Raw genomic sequence first — 21,783 nt, forward strand, 5'->3', positions numbered from 1 at the left:
ACCTTTTTCTTTTAAATTGAAACAAGAAAACTAGAAATGTAAATTAAATGAAATTGCCTTAGGACCTGGCAGTTTCAAAAATCTTCAGCTAGCTGGCTGGATGCCACATACTCTACTTGACTGTAAAACTACCTTCAAAGAGGAAAGAAAGAAAGAAAGAAAGAAAGAAAGAAAGAAAGAAAGAAAGAAAGAAAGAAAGAAAGAAAGAAAGAAAGAAAGAAAGAAAGAAAGAAAGAAAGAAAGAAAGAAAGAAAGAAAGAAAGAAAGAAAGAAAGAAAGAGAAAGAGAGAAAGAGAGAAAGAGAGAAAGAGAGAGAGAGAGAAAGAGAGAAAGAGAGAAAGAGAGAAAGAGAGAAAGAGAGAAAGAGAGAAAGAAAGAAAGAAAGAAAGAAAGAAAGAAAGAAAGAAAGAAAGAAAGAAAGAAAGAAAGAAAGAAAGAAAGAAAGAAAGAAAGAAAGAAAGAAAGAAAGAAAGAAAGAAAGAAAGAAAGAAAGAAAGAGAGAAAGAAAGAGAGAAAGAGAGAAAGAGAGGAAGAAAGGGAGAAAGGGAGAAAGGGAGAAAGGGAGAAAGGGAGAAAGGGAGAAAGGGAGAGAGAGAGAGAGAGAGAAAGAGAGAAAGAGAGAAAGAGAGAAAGAGAGAAAGAGAGAGAGAGAGAGAGAAAGAAAGAAAGAAAGAAAGAAAGAAAGAAAGAGAGAGAGAGAGAGAGAGAGAGAGAGAGAGAGAAAGAAAGAAAGAAAGAAAGAAAGAAAGAAAGAAAGAAAGAAAGAAAGAAAGAAAGAAAGAAAGAAAGAAAGAGAGAAAGAAAGAAAGAAAGAAAGAAAGAAAGAAAGAAAGAAAAGTGAAATATCTAAAGCATTCTGTGCTTAATGAGTGCTTGCCAAAGTGTTGTGCCAAACAGAATGTATATTAGGTGCCACAAGAGCAAGAATAGAAAGTGCTTTTTTCTTTGATAAGCATCTTAAAACACATCATAATTAGGGCACAATGCATGGTACACCCTCTATAAAGAAAGAATGCAAGAAGCACAGTGTAGCCAGTGTGGTGTCAGAAGGGGCTGGTCAAAAAAAAACTTTACTGCAAATGGAAAATGGGAGAAGAACTGTATTCTGTCAAGTGACAGATGAAGAACGGCAGAATCTAGAATGAGCTTATATTTATCAAATGGAGAGTAAGCAAGTCTTTTAAAGCCTATCACAATGAAAAGAAAGGACATAGAAAGAAATTCTATAGGATAGAAATTAAATTACTGACATCTGAGAAACACCAGAGATACTAATTGCTTTCTTAAATCTGCCTTTAGTATGACGCACTTCAAATGTGCTGAGCATGAAATAGCTCCTGCGGATTTAGGAGCTTAGTTCTAGGCACACTTTTTTCCTTTACTCTGTCTGACAGAGTAATTCAGCTTGGTAGGTTCAAACTTCTTCCTGCTATGATGACAGAACTCCACTCTGGTTTATTTTTCTTTGCAGAAATTATTCTGGAGGCAGCTAGATAACCTAGACCTACAGATGTTTTATTTCCATACTCTGACAGGAATATCCTCACAGTTTCACTAGTCTGTCCTTTGCCTAAAAAAATTTACATTCAGTAATTACTGAGTTGTAGACTCAGTATCAAAGCCATATCCAAGACTTGTAGTTACTAGTCTTTTTCTTAACACAGTATGAGTATGATAATGTGAAAAGTAAGGTTTCTTATCATCTAGATAAGAAGGCACTGGTTGGGGCACACTACTTAGGCGGTAGAAAAAAATATATCACTGAGGGAGGAGATTACTAATTATGTTGTCTTGCTGCTGAACCCAAGACTTTATCAAAGAGTTCAAATATTTAGATTAAGATGTCATGCAGTGTCCTTCCATGTAACATAATCAGTCACCAGAGCCAAGCAGATCATGCAGGAAACATGTGATTAGTGTGGCTTTTTTTAATAAAGCAATTACTAAAAAGAAAATGTCTCAGAAAATGTTTCATTTGTCACTGTTTCCACAGAACCACAAAATGTCTTGGGTTGGAAGAAACCTTAAAGAACACACAGTCCCAACCCCATGCCATGGGCTGGCTGCCACCCACCAGCTTAGCTGCCCAGGACCCCATCCAACCTGGCCTTGAGTGTCTCCAGGGATGGGACACCACAGCTTCTCTGGGCAACCTGTGCCACTGCCTCACCACCCTCCAAGTAAAGAATTTCCTCCTAACAACTAATCTAAATCTCTCCTCTTTTAGTTTAAAGCCATTCTCCCTTGCCCTATCATTATCCACCCATGTAAAAAGCCAGTCTCTCTCCTGATTATAAGTTTATATTAAGTACTGGAAGGACCGTACATGCATTTGTTTAACATCTGCTTTTGAATTCTCACCTCAAAACATATTTTTCCTTTTTTTCCAACACTGAGTCTTTTTTATTTCCAGGTTGATTTTTCACATTCAGTGTTTCTGATTATACATCAATTACCAGCAGGTAGAAATGCAATCTATTGAGAAGCACTGGTTTGAGGAAATCATAGCAGATAAGCTTATGATTCCAAATTCACAGACTGAGTTCAATGGCCCTACATGGATATATTCCCACTGAGCTCTAGAGTTCTTCTTGGAAGCAACACTAGAGTGTTCAGACAAGGAATGCAGGGCTGTAGTAAATGGACAGCTATCCTTCAGGACTTGAAAGTAGATTTGCAACAACCTGGTGCAGGAGATAATGCTAATCCCTGGCATTACCTACTGTAAAAGTTGTTCAGACAAATTTTAAACCAAACAGAAAATCCCTCAGCCAGCTCACTGCATTTCCATTGTCCAGATTATTTTTCCAGGGCTCCAGCTAGCAGCCGGAGATGGCAAGAAACAGAAAGAATAGAAAGCTTTTTGTACATTGTAAGATGACAATGAACACTTGCTAAGCTTCATACTTGGTGCTGTACTCGACTACATGAAGACCCACACATCTGAGTAGTGTTCTGCAGCCATTAATGAGTGATGTTAGCAGCACTGTGGGAAAGAATATATAGTATAGGAAAGAATACTACACGTACAGGGTATGATTTTTGCTGCTTAACTCTTGATGACTACATCCACGCAAGTGTTTTTAGGCTCTGCTCAAAGGCTGTCAAATGTTCGCTTTTAGCTAGTAAAATCATCTGGCTTATATTATCCGTCCCCTTTAGAACATAAAGATGAATCATGCTCTAGAAAAGTCTTCTTTCCATGGACAAGGAAGATAAACTAGATGATGTAAGTTATATGCAGATGTCCATATCTGTCAGATAAGCTCTACTTTTAATGATTTTATGTTACCTGTGAAAAGACATAACTTGTGATGTTCAGTTAAAACGTGCACCATATGGCATATAAAATGTGGAGAGTTCAGTACTTTGGAATGTACAGTACCAGTATGTAGGAAGTGTTTTAGACCAGCTTAGCTACCCCTGAATACAAAAGATAGGGATGAAGTCACACACTTGTATGGTGAAAGCAAACTCACATACAGAAAGCTAATAATATTCTTGCTAGCCAGTACATAAGGGACTTTTCTTACAGCCTGATTCTTCAAGCTGTTATGTATGGATCCTGTATTCAAATTTTAATAGGATTTTTTATGGACAAATATGTCCACTACTACCAGAACACGGCTCGGTAAGTAGAGGACTTATTCTGTAAGCAATGCAGAATTGTCACAGAAGCAACTACAAAGACATAACCATAGGTAGGAGAAATAACCCCTCCAGGTTCACTACAAGTAGTGCTGGCCTTCCCCCTCACTGCCCTTCACACACAGATCTGAGCGGATGACATGTTCCAAGCCTTAGCAAAAAGAAAGAAAAAAGAAAAGAAGATAAAAGAAAAGGGAGCACTTCTCACCTTCCTTTCTTTCCCTGCAGTTACTCTAAAATGTATCTGGTGCACTCTGGTGGCTGCTTTAGTAATTCTTTATTTGAGGAGTGCAAAAGGTGAAACAGTAATTACTGAGACCATTTCTGAGATTATCCAAAGCTTGATGAGTATGTGAGTTTATTCCAGTTTATTCAGTTTGATTTTTCTCAAATGAAACCCCCTGAAGAAATTCAGGTCACACCCACCACTGCCCATCTGTTTACCTTGCAGAAATCACAGGGAGTTTTGATTGTACAAGGTTCTCATCTTGCCTGCTTTAATGTTTTTGCTCATGGTCAGACAGCTGTTCCATTTTACCCAGAGGCATATCAGTTTTAATAGTGGTAATTTATCCATGTTTATTTACTACGTGACCTTGCACAGTTCTCATCCATGTTTGCCTTTCTTTCTCTGTCCACATAATGAGGTTAATAATATCAAGCTCTTTGTGAAGATTATTCACCAGACTGTGAATTGCATTAAAAGTACTGAAAGTACAATATATTACTTCTTGCTGCTTTACTATGATGTTTTTCTGTTGGTGTGTGATTTAATAGGGATTAAAAAAGGCATAATGGCATGATTTTCTGTATCCAAGAGCACAGAGAACAAACGATAAACCTTGTATACTTTGCACTACCTCCACAGGAGGAGCAAGACTGTTGGGGAAAACCTAATATTACACCCGAAGTTTCACACCACTTTTGGAAAGTTAGCATTAACTGGGGAGGTGGTAGAGGCTTTTTCACTGGTGACTCTGAATGCCTCCTTTCTTTTGAACTAGTTTTGATACAATTCTAGATTTTTATACTATTACTTCCCACATACCTCTAATTGTGAGAAGAGTGTATTTTTAAAATATAATATAATAAAATATAATATAATAAGTTGTCTTAGTCTTTCTTAATTCTCTCAGTGTCTTAGATGTGACACAGGTAGATACTGTCCTAGCGTATGAAAATGAAATAAACATAGAACTCTGGAGCATGACATCCGATGTTACTGATCAATCCTTTCTTACATTTATATGAAGCAGCTCCTTTCTTACATTTATATGAAGCAGCTTTTTTAAGCACCCTTAAAAAAGTTTTTCTGAGTTAAACACACTACAAGCTTGCTATTCTGCCAAAGATCTTCCATCATCCTGATGATCTTTCTTATCATTTTTTTTTTTTTAATATCTGCTCCAATTTGGATAAATATTCCCTGAGTATAAGTGTCTTGCACTCTATAACTGTACAATATCACAAACACATTGCTGTGGCGAACGTTTGCTCTTCTCGTGGCTGTGGCACTGGAGCTTACATTTCTCCTATCAGTGCTTTCAACACAGCTGCACATGATGCAGTTTGAACAGATTTGCTGACCAGTTTGCACATCAAAGCATGCATAGGAAGGTCATTCAGAAAGCGCTTGTTAGGGATACCTGCTGACTTTCTGTCCTGAGGCTGCTGTTGTACGAATGGCAGAAATCCTGATTTTATTCTCTTGGACAGTGTAAGTGGCACTAAATCCACTGGGGACAGAGGAGTAGAGGAACTTCTCATAATCCACAACTCTGCTTCTCTTGTTTTTGCAGTCAAGTTTAGACTGCTATATCCAGCACTTCAGTGTAATTGAACAGACAAAGTGACCAGTCCACAAAGCTTCACCAAGTGAAACTGAGATGGTGACAGCAAGTAAATGCCACATCCTGAAACCAAAACCTGTAAACAACAGCATGACTTGCTGTGTTAACAATCAGGCTGTGCCTCATTCAGCATCATAGTCTGTGTCAGTTACTTCCCTGAACCACTTCAGGCTATGTCGCAGTGTGGGGTCGGGACAGTTTCTTCACTCCACATCTGGCTGAGAAGCTGAAGCCGAGCTCTCTCCTGCACATGTCCTCTACGTCAGCCTACTTTTTGACTCCGTGCTCTTCCTCTCACTATCCTTCTAATTTTGCTGCTGTCTGCAGAATTCATCACAGCTGAATCTGCAGCGCAGAAACATCTGGTGAAGCAAAACATACAGCAGCAGTGCCAGAGAAGTTCTTGTTTTTTGTTGTTTTTTTTTTCTGTTTAGTCAGAAAAGCTCATGAAAATGATGACAAAATAAGCCAGAGCTACCCAGAAACGTGGCTGCTAGCTGACAAAAAACCCTTCAGAACAACGAAGGAAATAATTGCCTGAGTCATCAGCTGCTTAAAAGAAAACCTTACTCTGCAAAGGCTTTTAAACTAGAGGCTGCCCAATAAAATGTCAAGTTAACCCAGAGGAAAGTATTCTTAGTTCTTCCTTGTTGATATGAAGAAGAATAATAGTCATTTTGTATCATTTCTTTTGCACCCAAGACAAATAAGCATGATTTTTAAAACCTTTCCCTCCTCGTTTTACACAGTGAAATCAAATTCAGCCTCACTGTCTATGGAATAACACAAGCAGTGTATTTTCACTACTCAGAATTCAAAACAGTCTTCTGAATGCAACATGAATTTTAAAAACGGTTTACACCAACTCAGAACTGCGTTTTCCAGAAATTTAGCTACACTTAAAAAGAAGGGCACCACCCTTCAGCTTTATATGAAATCCTAACTACAGTTTGAGAAATATGAGATTAACGGGACATCTCTTAAAACTGTATCTATAAGAGTCAGAGACAGAACCAGAAGGGAGTAAGAGCATTCCCCATATTCTTGCTTGCTGAGGCTTTCTTATCAGCTTCCCAGGCTTGTTTCTGTTATTTTTATGACAGCTTTTGCGTAAACCATCTTTAACAGCAACATGTAGCACTTTGGATTTTGAATTAAAGGATAGGACATCTGCGTTTAGAAATTACTTTCCTTTTCCAATAGCTTTGTTGTAACAAGGACTTGTCAAACTTTGAACAAAGAAATTTGCAAACATAAACTGTAAGAATAAAAGTGATATTTTGTTTTGGATGTTTTCCTGATGCTTTTTGTTTGTCCTCCATAACTATTCAAACCATAACTCCCGTGCAGAACAAATACAAAGAAAATTGATGTAAACACGTGAACACGTGTGCAAGAAATTTAAATAAGAAATAAATATTTGAGTGCTGATTTGATTCTTTGTGGTTGAAAGCAGCCCATTCTAAATCTGAAAGAAATATCAGTCATAAAGCGAGAAACGTAAAAGCTCAAAGTAATGTCATAGCTATACCGATACGTATCTACTGCTATATGTACCAAGCAATAACCTTCCAGTCCATAAGCATTTTTAGTCTGATGTATAGCCACATACATGCTACAAGCCATTTTAAAGAAAGCATCACATCTGTAGCCTCTATGGCCTCAGTCCTCACAGAGTACATCTGTGTCATTCACTGATAACTAAATTTAGGAAATCATTTCTTGTGGCTAATGTTCACATATCTGTCTGCAGAGATTGTGACAGAGTTCTACCATGAAGCTCAGATGGATCTGTGGAAACACAAGGCAAGAATATGCGACTATCACTGTGTATTTTAGAAGCAATAGCTGGTGTTACAGAAGGCTAATCTTAAAAGTTTGTCTATGGAGGGATATAATCACATAGTTCCTGCAGGAAAACCATAACATTTACAGTTCACTTGGAAAACATTCACAAAAAAAGTGGTATTTGGGTAATAGCAGTCAGATTTACTTTGATATAAATCAATACAGTATCTTGCTCTTTAATAGCTCTCATACGATACAGTAGTGTTCACCATATGTCAGCCAAAAAAAAAAAAAAAAGCATCCAACCACAAACAAAACCAAACCAGCAGTGCACAGCATGCCAGGAGTGTGTGCTGCCTGTCAGGGGTTACACCACGCAGCCAGCACAGGGGACTGCACACCTGGGGGACAGCTGTCACCAGAGCATGGGGCTCAGTGCCAGCAGCCCCCAGGCACCCACACCACTGCTGGATGCTTGGCAGATACTTCTCATGCTGTCAGCTCTGCCATTCTTGAGGGAATTTTGCTATTTCATTTAGCAAAAGTTGGGAACGTTTTTCAAAACCACACATGGGGGCAGTCACCTGCAGGACCGTCTCTCCAGTTGCCACCTGCTGGCTGATGTGCAAAGTTCCCACACCATGGATGTATCTGCTCTGCAACAGTCTGCAAGTTGTTCAGAACTGCAACAGTGGCATTAACAAGTACTACAAAATCACATTCATGTCAGCTCAGCAGACTGGAGTAATCAGGTAATACTCATCGTTACTCATATCGTTTGCGTTTTGCTTCTCTCTGGGCTGTCGCATGTCATCTAGATTTAAGAGAACAAGCTACAAGGGTGAAGAATGAATCAGAAACATGGCAAAAACAGCACACACGTGACAGACAAACAAACAAGGCTCACGTACTGTCTCAATGTTTTCTCTCAACCAATGACTGTAAGTGCAGACATATAATCATCTGCTATAGGAGAGTCTCATCCTCCCCCTGGTATTATCTGCTGCAACATTTGTTCAGAAAGACTTTAAGCCGGTTCCCACAAGGACCTCAGTGCCCTTCTTTCATCCTCTCAAGAGCAGCACTGGCCGCTCTGGAGCTAGATGGCTATTCCATCTCTGCAGGTTTGTAAATTCTCTTCTGGGGAGAGAATTCACATTTGTAGGATGAACTGCTTTCTTTCTTTGAGTTTATAAAACATTTGTCACGTTTAAACAGCTTTTTCATTGTTTTTCTGTTCATTGGGGATAACTTTATGATAATCAAACAAATTCCAGTTCTGCTTTTGCCTTACATTTTTTTGTTAGATCTCCATTTGAAACTCTGTGAGGATTCGCTTGCAATTCTCCCCCTGAAGCCTCCACTGAAATGACAGGGTTGGCTTCCTCTCACCTTCATGCTCAGAAATTTCCCACTCAGGCTCATCACAGCAGTACCCACACTTTTGGAGCACTTCCCAAAGGTAGTGATGAAAGATGCTTTCTCACTGGGTCCTTCTATACTTTAACTGTCAATTTTACTCTTCCAGAACTGGTGAAGGAAAAAAAAGAAGGCCCCAGTATTTATATCTAATTTAATGCCTGTACAGGTATTTAGGTACCAGTCATCCAAAGTGATGTTCTACTGTATGTGCAGCATGGCTTTAACTAATACAGCTACTGTAAATAAAGCTTCACATTTCTCACTGATATATGCTGGTATTCAAGTGCACAAAAGCCCAGAATTTGCAGAACTCACAGAATTTATGAAAATTACTCTTCAGTCACTCAGCCTGGAGGCCACGTGTCCATACACTACTTCTGGGGCTCCTGACCTGATCCTCAAATGTGTGTTGCCATGAATAAAAAGTTAAAGGGAAAAAGCTGCACATCTGCCAAAACCATTCTTTTGGCTTTTTCTTCTCCTGCTATTTTCTTCTCTCCAATTGCTTTGGGGCATCACTAAAAATACAAAATTGCTACACAAGATTATTGTTGCTTGTGAACAGATTTCAAGCTGAAGATCATTTCCTTTTCAGAGCCCCAGTTTGAAAGCAATCTATTTGTGGAAACACCGGGTTCTGCAATATTATCTATGCAAAGTGCATTTCATTACAGTAATCCCAGGAAGATGCTTTCACAAAGAATCTGCACAATGTATAATGTGTGCTGTAATCTATTACAGAATGTAGCCATAACAATCTTGAAAGTGCTAAGTGCTGCCTAAAATACGTGTTACAGGGGTGAAAATAGAACTCTGGTTTACCGAATGACATAATTTCTTAGCTGCCAACAAGCTTTGAAACAGGAGTAACTTAGGGATAACAACATCCTGAACAGGGAATGCCAGCCTCCTGGGAATTCAAACTGAGCTGGAGTCACTGGAGTTCCCTACACTAAACTGTTCACTTCAGAATGTTGTAACTATTTTACCCAGCATAATTTCTCATACTTTTGACTGCAGAAAATTACCTTAATAAAAAGCTAGGCTGATGCTTTAAAATCAAACTTCATAACAACTGCCTTGCAAAGACACTAATGTCAAAATGTAAGGCCTTAGTACATGCTTTGCACTTTGTGCTACTCAAAGTTGAGTATGAAAAGTGCAATGGTGTTAAAATAAGTGTTTATTTACTATTCTTCAGTAGCAACATGGATAATACACAAAAAAACACTGGAAACATAGCTCCAAATCTAACAATGGCATTTTTTTGTACTGTACTTTGTGCATATCAGAAAGTCTTTTGAGCCACAAAAGTACATGCCAAACTCTTCTGGCATAACATTCTCTTACAAGTAAAGAGTGCACACTAATAATAAAATAAGTGTTAGTCTAAATCACACATTCAGACCACAGCTGCTGCTAAGAGGATGATTGTTCCCAGCAACCAAACAAATCATAATGGAAGCTGTGTTTATGATAAGCAATATTAATATTTAAATTATATTGCATATCATTTCTCACTCAGGGCTCGTATAATCCTAGCAATTTTTTACTGGCTACTGTAATTACAGCAGCAAATTAAAAATAAAGAAAATATTAAAAGGCAGGGAAGGCAGTCTGCAGATGAAGCCTGGGCCTTAAGCAAGTAAGATGCAAAACTTGGAGTGAAAAAAAAAAGCTATCCCAGTGGACTGTTCACTGTGCCTTACAGTGCAAAAACTAAGGGGAATTTATTGTAACCAAGATGAAAAAACAGATCCCAAACAGACAGAAGGTGGTGGCATTTCCCATGAAGTGTCATTATGCTTGTCACAGGATGCTGTGTAGGCTAAAAGCTTGCAGAGGTATGAGGTGAGACCAGAGATGTTAGAGGAAAATAAATCCATGAAATATTACCAAACCTGTGGGAAAAAATCTGGCTCAGGATCTTCCTGGTAGCATATGGCTGCAAGCTGGCAAAAGCAATGTGTGCCTGCACTGTTTTAGAACACCGTAAAGGAAATAAGCACTAACAGGACACCACACTGATGGATTTTTAGCCCAATCCAGACAGCTACTTTTGTGTTCAAATAGACTATAAATAAAAATGATCCTGGTTCCTTGCAGCAATGAAAGTAGCGTAAATGTATACGAGGAACAAAAAGTACAAGTTATGGTGCAGTATACACCACAGTATAAACCCACACCATTATGATGCTGCATTATCTTAAAAATTAAATCAGTTTAATATTTGATTTTGTTGATGTTGTTTTTTGTTTGTTTTAAGGAACACTTTAAAAAGTGAATTACCATAAAAATTTCATGGATACAATTTTCTCATCAGATTTCAAAGCACCCCCATTCAAGGAAATCTAGATCATATTTAATCTGCTTTGGCCACAAAAAAAAAAACTCCAGGAATTCAGCTCATAGTCTGGATCCCAACAAGTGCAGTTTGGCCTGCTCCTGAGATGAAGCAATTCTTCAATTCCAACAGCTGTAGCTGAAACATTTCAAACACAGAATAACATTGATGGTGCACTTATCTGCTCAACACAGTCTCCTTTCTCAATTGCAAGCAAAGTTTTTACCTCACGGGGGACGTTCAGTGCTACCTTTATTCAGTGAATTATGTATTAGCAAAGTAAACCTGTATTTAAATTTCAATGCGGCATTTTAGTCAAGTGAAACTGTTGTATTTAAGCCCTGATTGGAAACATAAATATAAAAAATATCAATGGAACAACACCAAAAAAGGATGCCTTTTGCGTCACTCTGAACTTCAGAGTGATTTTTTGAGTTAAACAGTTACAAATGAATTTGTAACTGCCAAATGAATTTTGCAAGAACAAAACACAGAAATATTAAGAATTCTTCTCTATTGAAGACTTTCTAGAAAAAAAGATAAATTCCATTATCACTATGCAAAGTCAGTACATATCAGTCTCCACATCTCTCTGAAAACTGCATTCAGACACATCCCCAGAGCGGCTTGTACTGATGCACATCAACTGTCCTTCTGACTGTTCGGCTCTGGAGTTATGTTAGAGACAGTACATTCTTGGGTTCCAGCTCTACTTCAAATAAACTGCATATCCTTCAGACTAAACTACAGCAGATAGTACAAATAAAGGAAACTCTCTTGAGAATACTCACAAGAACTCACCTGTTTAAAGATTATATTAAATACACTTTACACAAGAGGACTTTGTTATAGACAGAATATTGTATATTTTGTTTCCTTCCATTTTATCTCTAAAAATTTGACCAGTATCTATACATCCTTCAATATCATAAAAATGCCTGTAATGTTTAATTCTATATATTAGAGCTTGTAATATTTGAATTTTGCCCCATCCATTCATATTTGCACATAAAGTCTCATCACTGGAAGCAGCTAGTACGAAAGAGCAAGCAGAACTCAGTGACTTGCTGGGCTAACAGTGTTAGTATGACTATTACCAGAGTGTGCCCAAAGATCCTCTAAATTACAACCCTGTGTTTGCATAGACTATGATACCAGTAATGAACGAGAAGTCCAGCCTCTGCACATTTGATCCATTGCATGTTCCAGCCATGGAGATCACTGTGTTCAAACATGAAGAATGCTGCTTTTCACAGCATATACATGCTAGAAAGAGCTGACAGCAGAGTAAGATCATTCAGTCTTTTCAGTCCTGGTGTTAGGAATACTTTGTGTTTTTTCACTTCTCAGAGGAGTTACTGGGCAAGTGGTAAATGAATCTGGTGAGTACTTGGTCATGTTCCCATTTCTCTCAGCACAAGCTGGAAGTCCTGCCACTGGACATTCAGAACTGGCTTTGAACATTTCTTCTGTCAATTATATGTTTCTTCAAATTAATTGTGCAAATCAGAGCAAAATAGTTCTCAAACTGACACTGACATAATTCTTTCCAGTGTCTTAGTGGGAGTAATATCCTCAGCATGACCTACAGCACAAATACATAGCACTGGGTAACAGCAAATGCTAACTGGTGCTCTTCATCATCTTCATTGCTCCCTGTCAATATGCCCATCACTACTCTCACTTTTAAGGAGTTCACCTGAAATTATAATTAAGTATTTTGGAGGCTCTTCAATTTAGAGTTTCTTTTCTTTTCTGGAGAGATACAAAATTACCTGCCTGACCTGAAACATGGCTTTTATTTTCTCACCTCTATCCATGCCTGCACTTTATTTTGTTCCCAAGCTAAACTCAAAAAAACATCCATAAAGAGGGACATGATGATCTTCAGGCAGTATTTTCTCATCTCACAACTAACACCAATTACTCTTTTGCACACCACTGACACAAAAAGAGATTTTTAAAAAATACTATCTACTGAGAGTTCATTTATATGAACATCTGTTCTGCCCTCATTTCATCCCATAACACAGAAAGTCTTCCCAAATCCCATGTGTAGCAAGTGCTTGTACATGCTTTCCAGTGGTTGATCCTAAATAACTTCTTACCCTATATCACTTTCAACAAAGATATGTTCTAATATGCTTATATTATCTACATTTTGATAAGTGCCATTCATTAGTTAGTTATGGCAGTGGTCACCTCTGTTTTCTTTCTATTTTGTTTCTGCCAGTTGTTATTAACAATATGGGGCATGTCACACAGCAGATAGTACACTCCTTCACTGGAGAACAAAAGCTAAGGACAAATTTTCTGCTGCAGATAATTCAAAAGATTATCACACAACCCAATCCTTAAATTTTATTAGAAATTGATCTCTTAACTGAATTAACTACCCACAGCAGGTTTTTATCCAAATTAAGTTTACTTCTGACATTTGCCTAGAGGCAGATGGCAGTCTTTAAAGATTACTAGAGATCTAAGCCTTTTTCTCTCATATATATAATTACAAATCAATAACGGGTTTCTAATTCATAGAGATCATGTGCTTTTCTCTGGCTATGGAATCGCTTGTCATTATGCCTAGATCTAATTGCATTTACTGTTGTAATAGCAAAATGTAATACTTCTCTAAGAGATTAAACTGTTGCAAGCGTTGACCACCTAATATGGTATCATATACTTCCCTGCTATGAATAGCAGAGAAAACCAAAAATGTTTATATAAAACTGAAAATTCCTTTAGGAGAAATGCATGGAAGATCAGCTACCAGTACCCATGCTTCACTGTAATTCCATGCCAGTAAGACACAGGGGAGAAATCCCACAGCTTGCTTCCGTAGCAGAGAGTCATTCATCTAAGACAAACTATAAGTGGCTCCCAAATACATTTATCTCCTAGTTATGAGGATATTACCACAACTTCAAATGTCTTTCTGCAAATGTATTTGCACATCTGAACAACCAGGAACACAATGGATGTCTTAATGCAGTCAATGGCTTCACTTTTCCTCACAGAGGAAACCATAGGGAATGTGAAGTACAAAATAATGCACATTCCTTGCTCTTTAGAAGGCGCATTTCTTAGTCACAACAATCAGACATACTAACAACTGTTGAATTTTCATTACTCCTTAACCACTGTTAAATGTGTTCTACATAACAGAAAGCCAAATAGAACCCAAGAGGTGTATTGCTACTCTTACTGTGCTCATTTGGTTTAGAATTCACAATTAGGTGTCCCACCTTCTTCCCACTGAACACTGCTTTTACATATAACTTTGTTCCCTTTTTTGTCCAAACCATAGTATTACAGAAAAGTTACTGAAGTAGTGAAATATTGCACTCTTTATAATGGCTGAGTGTCACTTCTTCCCTGAAATATTCTGTTCAATTACAATGCCAGCCACCTACAGATAATGTCAAGGATACATCTTTAACTACTTTAATGTTTTCTTGTAGATTCTGGCATCCAGTCATGCATAAGTCATATTCAGAATATTATTTTTTTTCTGAACAAAACTTGAAGAATTAAGTTATGCTATAGAACTGGCTATAGGGATTGCTTTGCACCTGTGAGAAGGAGGAGGGACTCTAATTTCTGCCTGAGGTACAGAAAAGGAAAGAAGAAAACTGTACCTGTAAGCAAGGTCAAACAGGTCTGGTTCTCAGTATCTTGTGTATATACATGCACATGCATTTCAACAATGAATAAACTTTTGGTTTTGATGCAAGAATTACAGTAATGTCCATGCTGCCAGTAAACGCTCCGGATCACCTGATGTGAAATCAAGGAGACAACCTGCCCCAGCACCTGATATTATTTTTACTTTGAAAACATTATTAAGTGAAACAGAACCAATAAATAAATTAATTAAAATGATCATTCTCTTACCTAGAGTGGCTAGAAGGAAGAAACAAGCAGAATTTTTAGTTCCACAAATAGTATTTGCCTCAATTTTAAGCTTGTTTTATGAGAACATGAAGTATGAGCGCTTCTGCTGTTAACACTGCTAAATTTATTTAATGTCTGTAACAACTTCTTTTTTGCTGGAGAGCTTTGAGTTGAGCTTGCCTCCAAATGTCATTCTTGCCTCTTGTTCTTTGCTTGTATTCTATTATATGTTTTTAATCAACATGCTTTTATCTTCTCTCATGGCCTGTCACTACTGCATGGCAACAAATATTTCTAAACAACTCCAACTATTTGCTGGGTTTGTTTGTTTTTTACAAAGTCACCAACTTCTTGGTATAACATCATTCACCTTAAAATGACTCAAGTTAAACCATCTGATAACATTTGAGTTCCCACCACTCAGTGAGAAGCACAGTGGCTAAGAGGTGTTATGCATTGTTAGCTTTTAGCCACTAAAACATACTCATCTGCATCATTTTCTTGGCTGGATTTTCTACAAGTTTTCCCTGTATTTACTCCTCCTGATTTACATCCCTGGTGCCATTTTGATCCTTGTGCTGCAGACAGAAAAATTATTTAAGTGACACAGTTCCTTCCTTTATGCCAATGGATGCCAATGGCAACATTGGTTTCTTCTTTAGGCTGGAGAGTATGAAGTTGGTTTAGGAAGCATGGGTGTTCAAAGTACTAAAGGACTAAAACCAATAAGAAATTACAACTAGAACATGATAGGAATCAATTATCCAATGATTCTAACAATTGCTATTGCAGTAAAAAAATAATAAATAAATAAATAAAAGGAATATTATATTTTCATCTATTCAGCTGGTTTTGCTGATGATTCTGTGGCTAAGAGAATAAGCTGGTAAAGACTGGAAGAAATAAGTACTTGAGTAGGAAGGAATAATGGTGTAGATGCCTAGCAGAGTTATTACTGCTTTATTTCCTAGCAGTCTGAGAAGAGCACATCTACCCTCATTCCCCTTGCTGGTAGGATCCTGCTGCAGGGCAGAGAGCAACAGCATCTCTTTGCCTTCCTACAGCAGCTGACATGCCTGGTGAAAAGCTGAAATGGGGTTTCCTGAGCTCTGGGAATTCTCCCACTTTTATATAGTTTCTGAGAGGCACTGCACAGCTCCGAGGGCAAAAACAAAATACAAACAAAAAAGCGCCTTCAGTCAGAGCTGTCCTACAAATACTCACCACTGTATTGTACAAGTTTAATTGAATAAAAATAGCTGGATGGGCACTCCTAACTCAGTTTCAGAATTTTCTGCCAATTGTCACGTATTGGTTAGAAAGTAGTTTAAGCTACTTCAAAATACATATTTTTATTTATTTATTTATTTTGAGTCAAATATATGATGAGAGCTGATACATTCTCTGTAAGCATCTTTCGTCAAAATGAGTGGAATTAACTACTTGAAAGTATGAAATGGGGAATTCAGTAGTAAGTTTTATATGTGTTACTCTGTGCTTGACAGTGTCCAAGTCTTTTAAAAGACTCTAAAAGAATGGGCATTTCGTGATGCAGAAGTAAATAGAAAAATGGAGTAAAGTACAACAAACATGTCTTTACCAAATTAGTACAGGTTTCGGTATTAAAATAACTTAATTGATTAAAAAGGGGTACACAACTAATTTAACCTTTATGTACTTCCCTAGTACATTTGATATTTTACCACAAAAGGAACATAATTACATTCACAGTTACACTAACAAGAAAGTGGGAGCAATGTAAGTTTAGAAACTAGGGAAAGAATTAGCTGAAAAAAAGATAGCATTATATGGAAAAATGAGTTGACAAGTTGAGGAAGAGACGTCTTCCTATTACAGCTTCTCAAGGTTCCTTCTCACTAGCCATGTTACTATTTAATATATTCATTAATAACTTTAGCACAAAAAGAAGAATTTGAAGTTTGCTGATAGCATGAAATTAGGAATACTAATCTAGAGAAAGTCCAGACTATTTTACAGGGGGAAAAAAAAGGATGAATAGAAGGATTGAGAAAAATGATCCAAGTGGTTGTATTTAACAGACATAATAACTAGATTTTTTGTCATAAGTCAGAGGAGTCAGTCATCAGTCTAAAATGAAAGACATTAATTGGTCATAGGACAGCCATGAGACACAGCAATGTAAAACAAGGAGAAAGACACATGTAGCCAGTCTAGATAGAAAGTGTCAATATTATCAGAGACATTGAGTGACCACAGGGGGAACTAATTTTAAGCAACGACTGATCAACCTGAGAAGAAATGCATAGGAACTTCTCATTGGTAACTGTGTGTTTAAAGATAGAAATCCATTATTCTTACAGTTTAGGATATCCATCATGGCCTAATAGAATCGATACACTTCTGAAGAAAATTGAAACACTTTGTCTAGGTATGGTCGGCATGGACAATGTACAAAGCAGTCCAGTTGTAACAACTACAACTTCAATCTCTAAGCAGGAGGAAGAATTACCCCCTCCTTTCTGCTCCTTCTCAGCTAGTCCCTTACAGCCAAACAAGGTGTTGGAGCAGCAGGAACACCCCATCAGCACACTGTCCCTTCTGAAGTATTTTCCAGGCCCACCAGAAATGTTCCCAGGCAAGGTTCAGTTCATTGACCACATCTTGAGCCACACATACCCAGATCACAGATTTTAAAAAAGCAGATTAAGTCCATGCTGCTATCAAAGCCCTGAACAACCCAGTGAGACCTCCTGGTGAGCATAAAGCTGTAGCAATCAGAGGAAGGGAGGAAGATGAGATAGACAACAGTGCACAAACAGAACTATTTTATTCACTGGCCAGCTTTTTGAGATACAAAATCTGCACGAATCAAGGGGGGAGGGGGGTCTCACAACCATATATAATAACATTTTATTTGTTGCTGTTTCAAGTAACAATCTTGCTGTATTATGTGTGGCATTTCCAAAGCAGCACATCAGGCCTGGCACAGCTCTTTCCACCAGTGTAGCTTAATTATTTTCATTTTCTAAAATGGAAACTGTGCCTAACATAAATACACTCCAAATTTCTGCAATACAGTTTACTGTGGAATATCCTTGGCCACACTGAATGCTCACTTCTCCCTGATGAATGTCTTACATTCATGGGTCCATGTCTTTGTCTTCAGTGTGTGGTGCTTGGTGCTGTGCTCCAGAGCTGTTCTAGCTGCCACTGTCCCCTTTGTCTGTTGTCCTCAGGAGTCACTGCTCAGCTCATTTTTGTACAACACTATGCTTTCACACGTTGTGCTATCTTTTTCCATGTAGAGATAACTACCCTTGCTCATAAACAGTATTTTTTAGAATTATTTCTTCAGCTGATTCATTCCCATTCAGTGAGCCTGCATTTGTTTGACTGAAACCAATCAGAAGTTTGTGGACAAGCTGAATGGGAACTTTGCTGTTGACTTATATGGATACAGAGTCATCCTCTAAAGTGGATAATGAGTCAAGGTAAGTATAAGGGACCAAGCACTGCTACCTGACTTCTCTTCACAAGTATGAGCATTCTATTTCAATCTATTTGCTTCTGGTTTCCAGAAAGGGCATTTTTCAGAACAGGGTGTCATACTCTACCTTTGAAATCCTGCTTTTGGAAATGATGTCAATTTAAAAGGGAAGAAATATTCATTTGATTCCCACATTTCTGCCAACTGCACAAGTCCTACAGTAACCTCATTGTAACAACTGTTTGGGCTGCCCAGCATACTATTTTATTGGTGTGCTCTCATCTTGTCACACACTGCATTCTTCTGAACTTCTTAAGTACAGTCCTTCACACCCAAATATCTTTTCCTCGTGACACATTAGCATAACATTTATTGACTTAACAGCAGAAGAACATTAAAATCAAATTCATGAACCTGGTCTTTCTGGTAAAGTATTTACACAGATTAAAAGGAGGACAGCTGACCAAGCACCTTATCATTTATGTGTATGCTGCGCTCCTGAGAAAAAGGGACAGTGCTGATGATAAGCACTTTTCCCAGCACACCAGCTGCCTATCAATTCTTAACTCACCGGCAGAGCTTATTTTTTTGTTTCCTCGCTGTTAAGTGTTTTTTAACTATTTCCATTCTCATGTAAATGAAAACTATATTTCATAGCTAACTAGAAATGTACTAAAATGGTTTAATCAGAGCTCATAACAATTTCATGGAAACGTCAGATAATTTCATGTTTATTCTCTCTCTTTCCTACATCGCAGTTTTCAGTGTTCATTGCTATCTTACAGCTCACTCCCTAAGGGAGGTGCAGAATAAAGGACAATATAATGCTGAATAGCTGGTCAGTGCCTGACCAGAGCAGACTGCAATACCCAAGATCTATCTGTCATGATCTGGTGATACAGATGGACAAAAATATGCTATTCTGCTAGAATTAAGCTGCATTTTAAGCCTGAGACTCACTACCAATGACCAATTACCTTTTCCTGTTCTACTCCAAATGAAAATACAAGTTTTCTCCACTGATGTGCATCGACTTCAAGAACACATTTTGCTTGTTTATATCCCTTCAGGTACTGCTGCTATTCACCTCTCCAGTGGCACTCAGTAAAATACTTATCCTCCTATTTAGATTTGACAAATGGAAACTTACCTAACTCACTTCCACTCAACACAATAATAACCAGTTTCTTTGCACACTGCATTTACTGAAGACCCTTTGTAGCAATGCCTTCAATAGCTCTGTGTCTCTTGTAAAAGCTAATTGCCTAGAACTTTTAATATCTAAACCCAATTTCATTCACTTCATTCAATCCGTACTAGAGTAACTTTTTTAGAGTCCATTTGTCACCTATCTGTTAGATTTTCAGACAGGCACATGTATGTTTTCCAAACATTTCTCATCCAATAAGAGTCTCCTATAAGTTTGGTAAACTTTCATGAACTCCGCATCCTCCCTCACAATATCTACAAAACATTCAACACTGGGAGGCTGTCGATGGTTTAAGAACCTAACCATGGTTTTGCTGCAACCTCCCTTCTGACTGCACAGTTCTTCAGACTACCTGTCTGATGCTTAATCAGCAAAGCAAACCCATGAAGCTGTGGTTCAGAAGCAGCAGTGAGATGCTGAGAAAGAGAGATAGGAGTTAAGGGTGTGTAGGCAATGATTTCTTGTTCTCCAGTTCCTCCTGTGTTTGCCCAGAAAAGGAGCAGAGGCATAAACCTTCACAGACCAATTAAATGGTTTCAGCTGGGCTTACAGAACAGGCTGGATAGTTTTAACAACTGAATGTCCTGTTTGGATAAATAACTTCAAAATCTGGTGACACTACATGCCTCTACAATCAATGCTAAATTGCTATCATTTTAATAACTGGTTAATAGCATCTACAGACTACATATATTCCAGGAACAAACTCTAAAACTACACTGATAAAAGTTATAGTAAAATTGGTTGTTCTCTCCCTCCCCACACATTTACTGGAACATTTATTTTCACTTATTGGAATAGTTTCCTAACCTGGGCAAACATTGAATTAATTAAACCCATGCCCAGAGCCAGCGCACTTCACATTAATATGCTATACAAAAGTAAACCTGCTTTTACAGACCAGATTTCTGACTTAGTCCACACTCTCTCCTGCTACACTTTCTTCATCTTTTCTATGAAGTCTTTGAAAGCCACCTAAGCATCTGTGCACACGAGAACAATTTTGATTGCCGCCATCGAAGTGGTACATCACCGGGACAGTGCATTTCCTCACTTCCTGCACACTTCACACAGAAAATTGCCGCACCGACGTGATAAATCCCAATGAGAACATGCGACTCCCACTTCCACCCGCCTGCTAGCAATTTCTCTCCCGACTTTCTAGGACAGAGCCGGAGGTCACCCTTACCTGAGGTGCAGGTAGTGCACCAGCTTCGTCACCACCGTCACCATCTTCCCGGGTCACCTTCCCCTCCGCAGCGCTCCGTGACTCCTGCAGGCGCTGCTTCGCCTCTGCCCGCTCGCGGGACTACTCTGCGGGAAGACCCGCCCGCACAGAGGCGGAGATGTCACTCCTGCGGGGCAGCCGCGCCCCGACCCCCGCCCCGCCCCACCCCTCCCCACAGCCGCCTCCGCCCCACCCCTCCACCGCCTCCGCCGCCTCGGCCCGGGGCTCGACCCCGCCTACGGTGTGGCTGGAAGCAGCGTTACCAGCAGCTGCTGCGGGAGCTGCTGGGCTGGAGAAGATTCACCTAAGGGAAAGGGGGGCTAGTGAGGGTCTGGGGAACTGCTTTGAACCGGCAGCTTCGACTTTTTCTTTGCAGGTGGAGAGGTGATTTGCTGATGGCGTCTAAGTGCCTGAGCAGGGAGATCTCTAGGAGCAGAGGATTCTTTAATCTTCCAGGCAGAGACATTACCAGAGCTGAAGGACTGAAGCAGTAATGAGATGCGTTCAAGCTGGAAACAATGAAGCACATCTTTTGGATTATAGTGAGAGTGATGGAACACTGAAACAATTTATGGAAAGTGATAAGGCATTTTGGATCTCTTCAAATATCATGATGGGACAACTTCCCTATAGGAATAGAATTGTAGGATGGTTTTGGTTGGAAGGGACCTTAAATACCATCCAGCCCCAACCCCCCACCGTGGCTGCCCCCACCAGCTCAGGCTACCCAGGGACCCATCCAACCTGACCTTGAGCATCTCCAGGGATGGGGCACTACAGCTTCTCTGGGCAGCCTGTGCTGGCTCCCCACTGCCCTCTGAGTGAAAAAATTCCCCGCTAACATCTAATCTAAACCTACACCCTTTTAGTTTAAAGCTATTACTCTTTGCCTTATGACTACACTGATCCTGATCAAGGGCTCCACTCCAG

General features: G+C 38.9%; 1 protein-coding gene across 1 annotated transcript in view; it reads right to left on the minus strand.

The window, feature by feature from the left end:
* ARHGAP18 (Rho GTPase activating protein 18) overlaps positions 1 to 21,000 on the minus strand; it is an 82,830-nt gene extending 61,830 nt beyond the window's left edge. Inside the window, exon 1 of the mRNA XM_072333300.1 lies at positions 20,815 to 21,000. Within this exon, the coding sequence (XP_072189401.1) occupies positions 20,815 to 20,858 (44 nt within the window). The 5' untranslated portion in view covers positions 20,859 to 21,000. The remainder of the gene's footprint in view (positions 1 to 20,814) is intronic.
* Between the last annotated feature and the right edge of the window lie 783 nt (positions 21,001 to 21,783).

This window comes from Excalfactoria chinensis, chromosome 3 (genome assembly GCF_039878825.1).
Source record: "Excalfactoria chinensis isolate bCotChi1 chromosome 3, bCotChi1.hap2, whole genome shotgun sequence".
Taxonomy (NCBI): Eukaryota; Metazoa; Chordata; class Aves; order Galliformes; family Phasianidae; genus Excalfactoria; species Excalfactoria chinensis.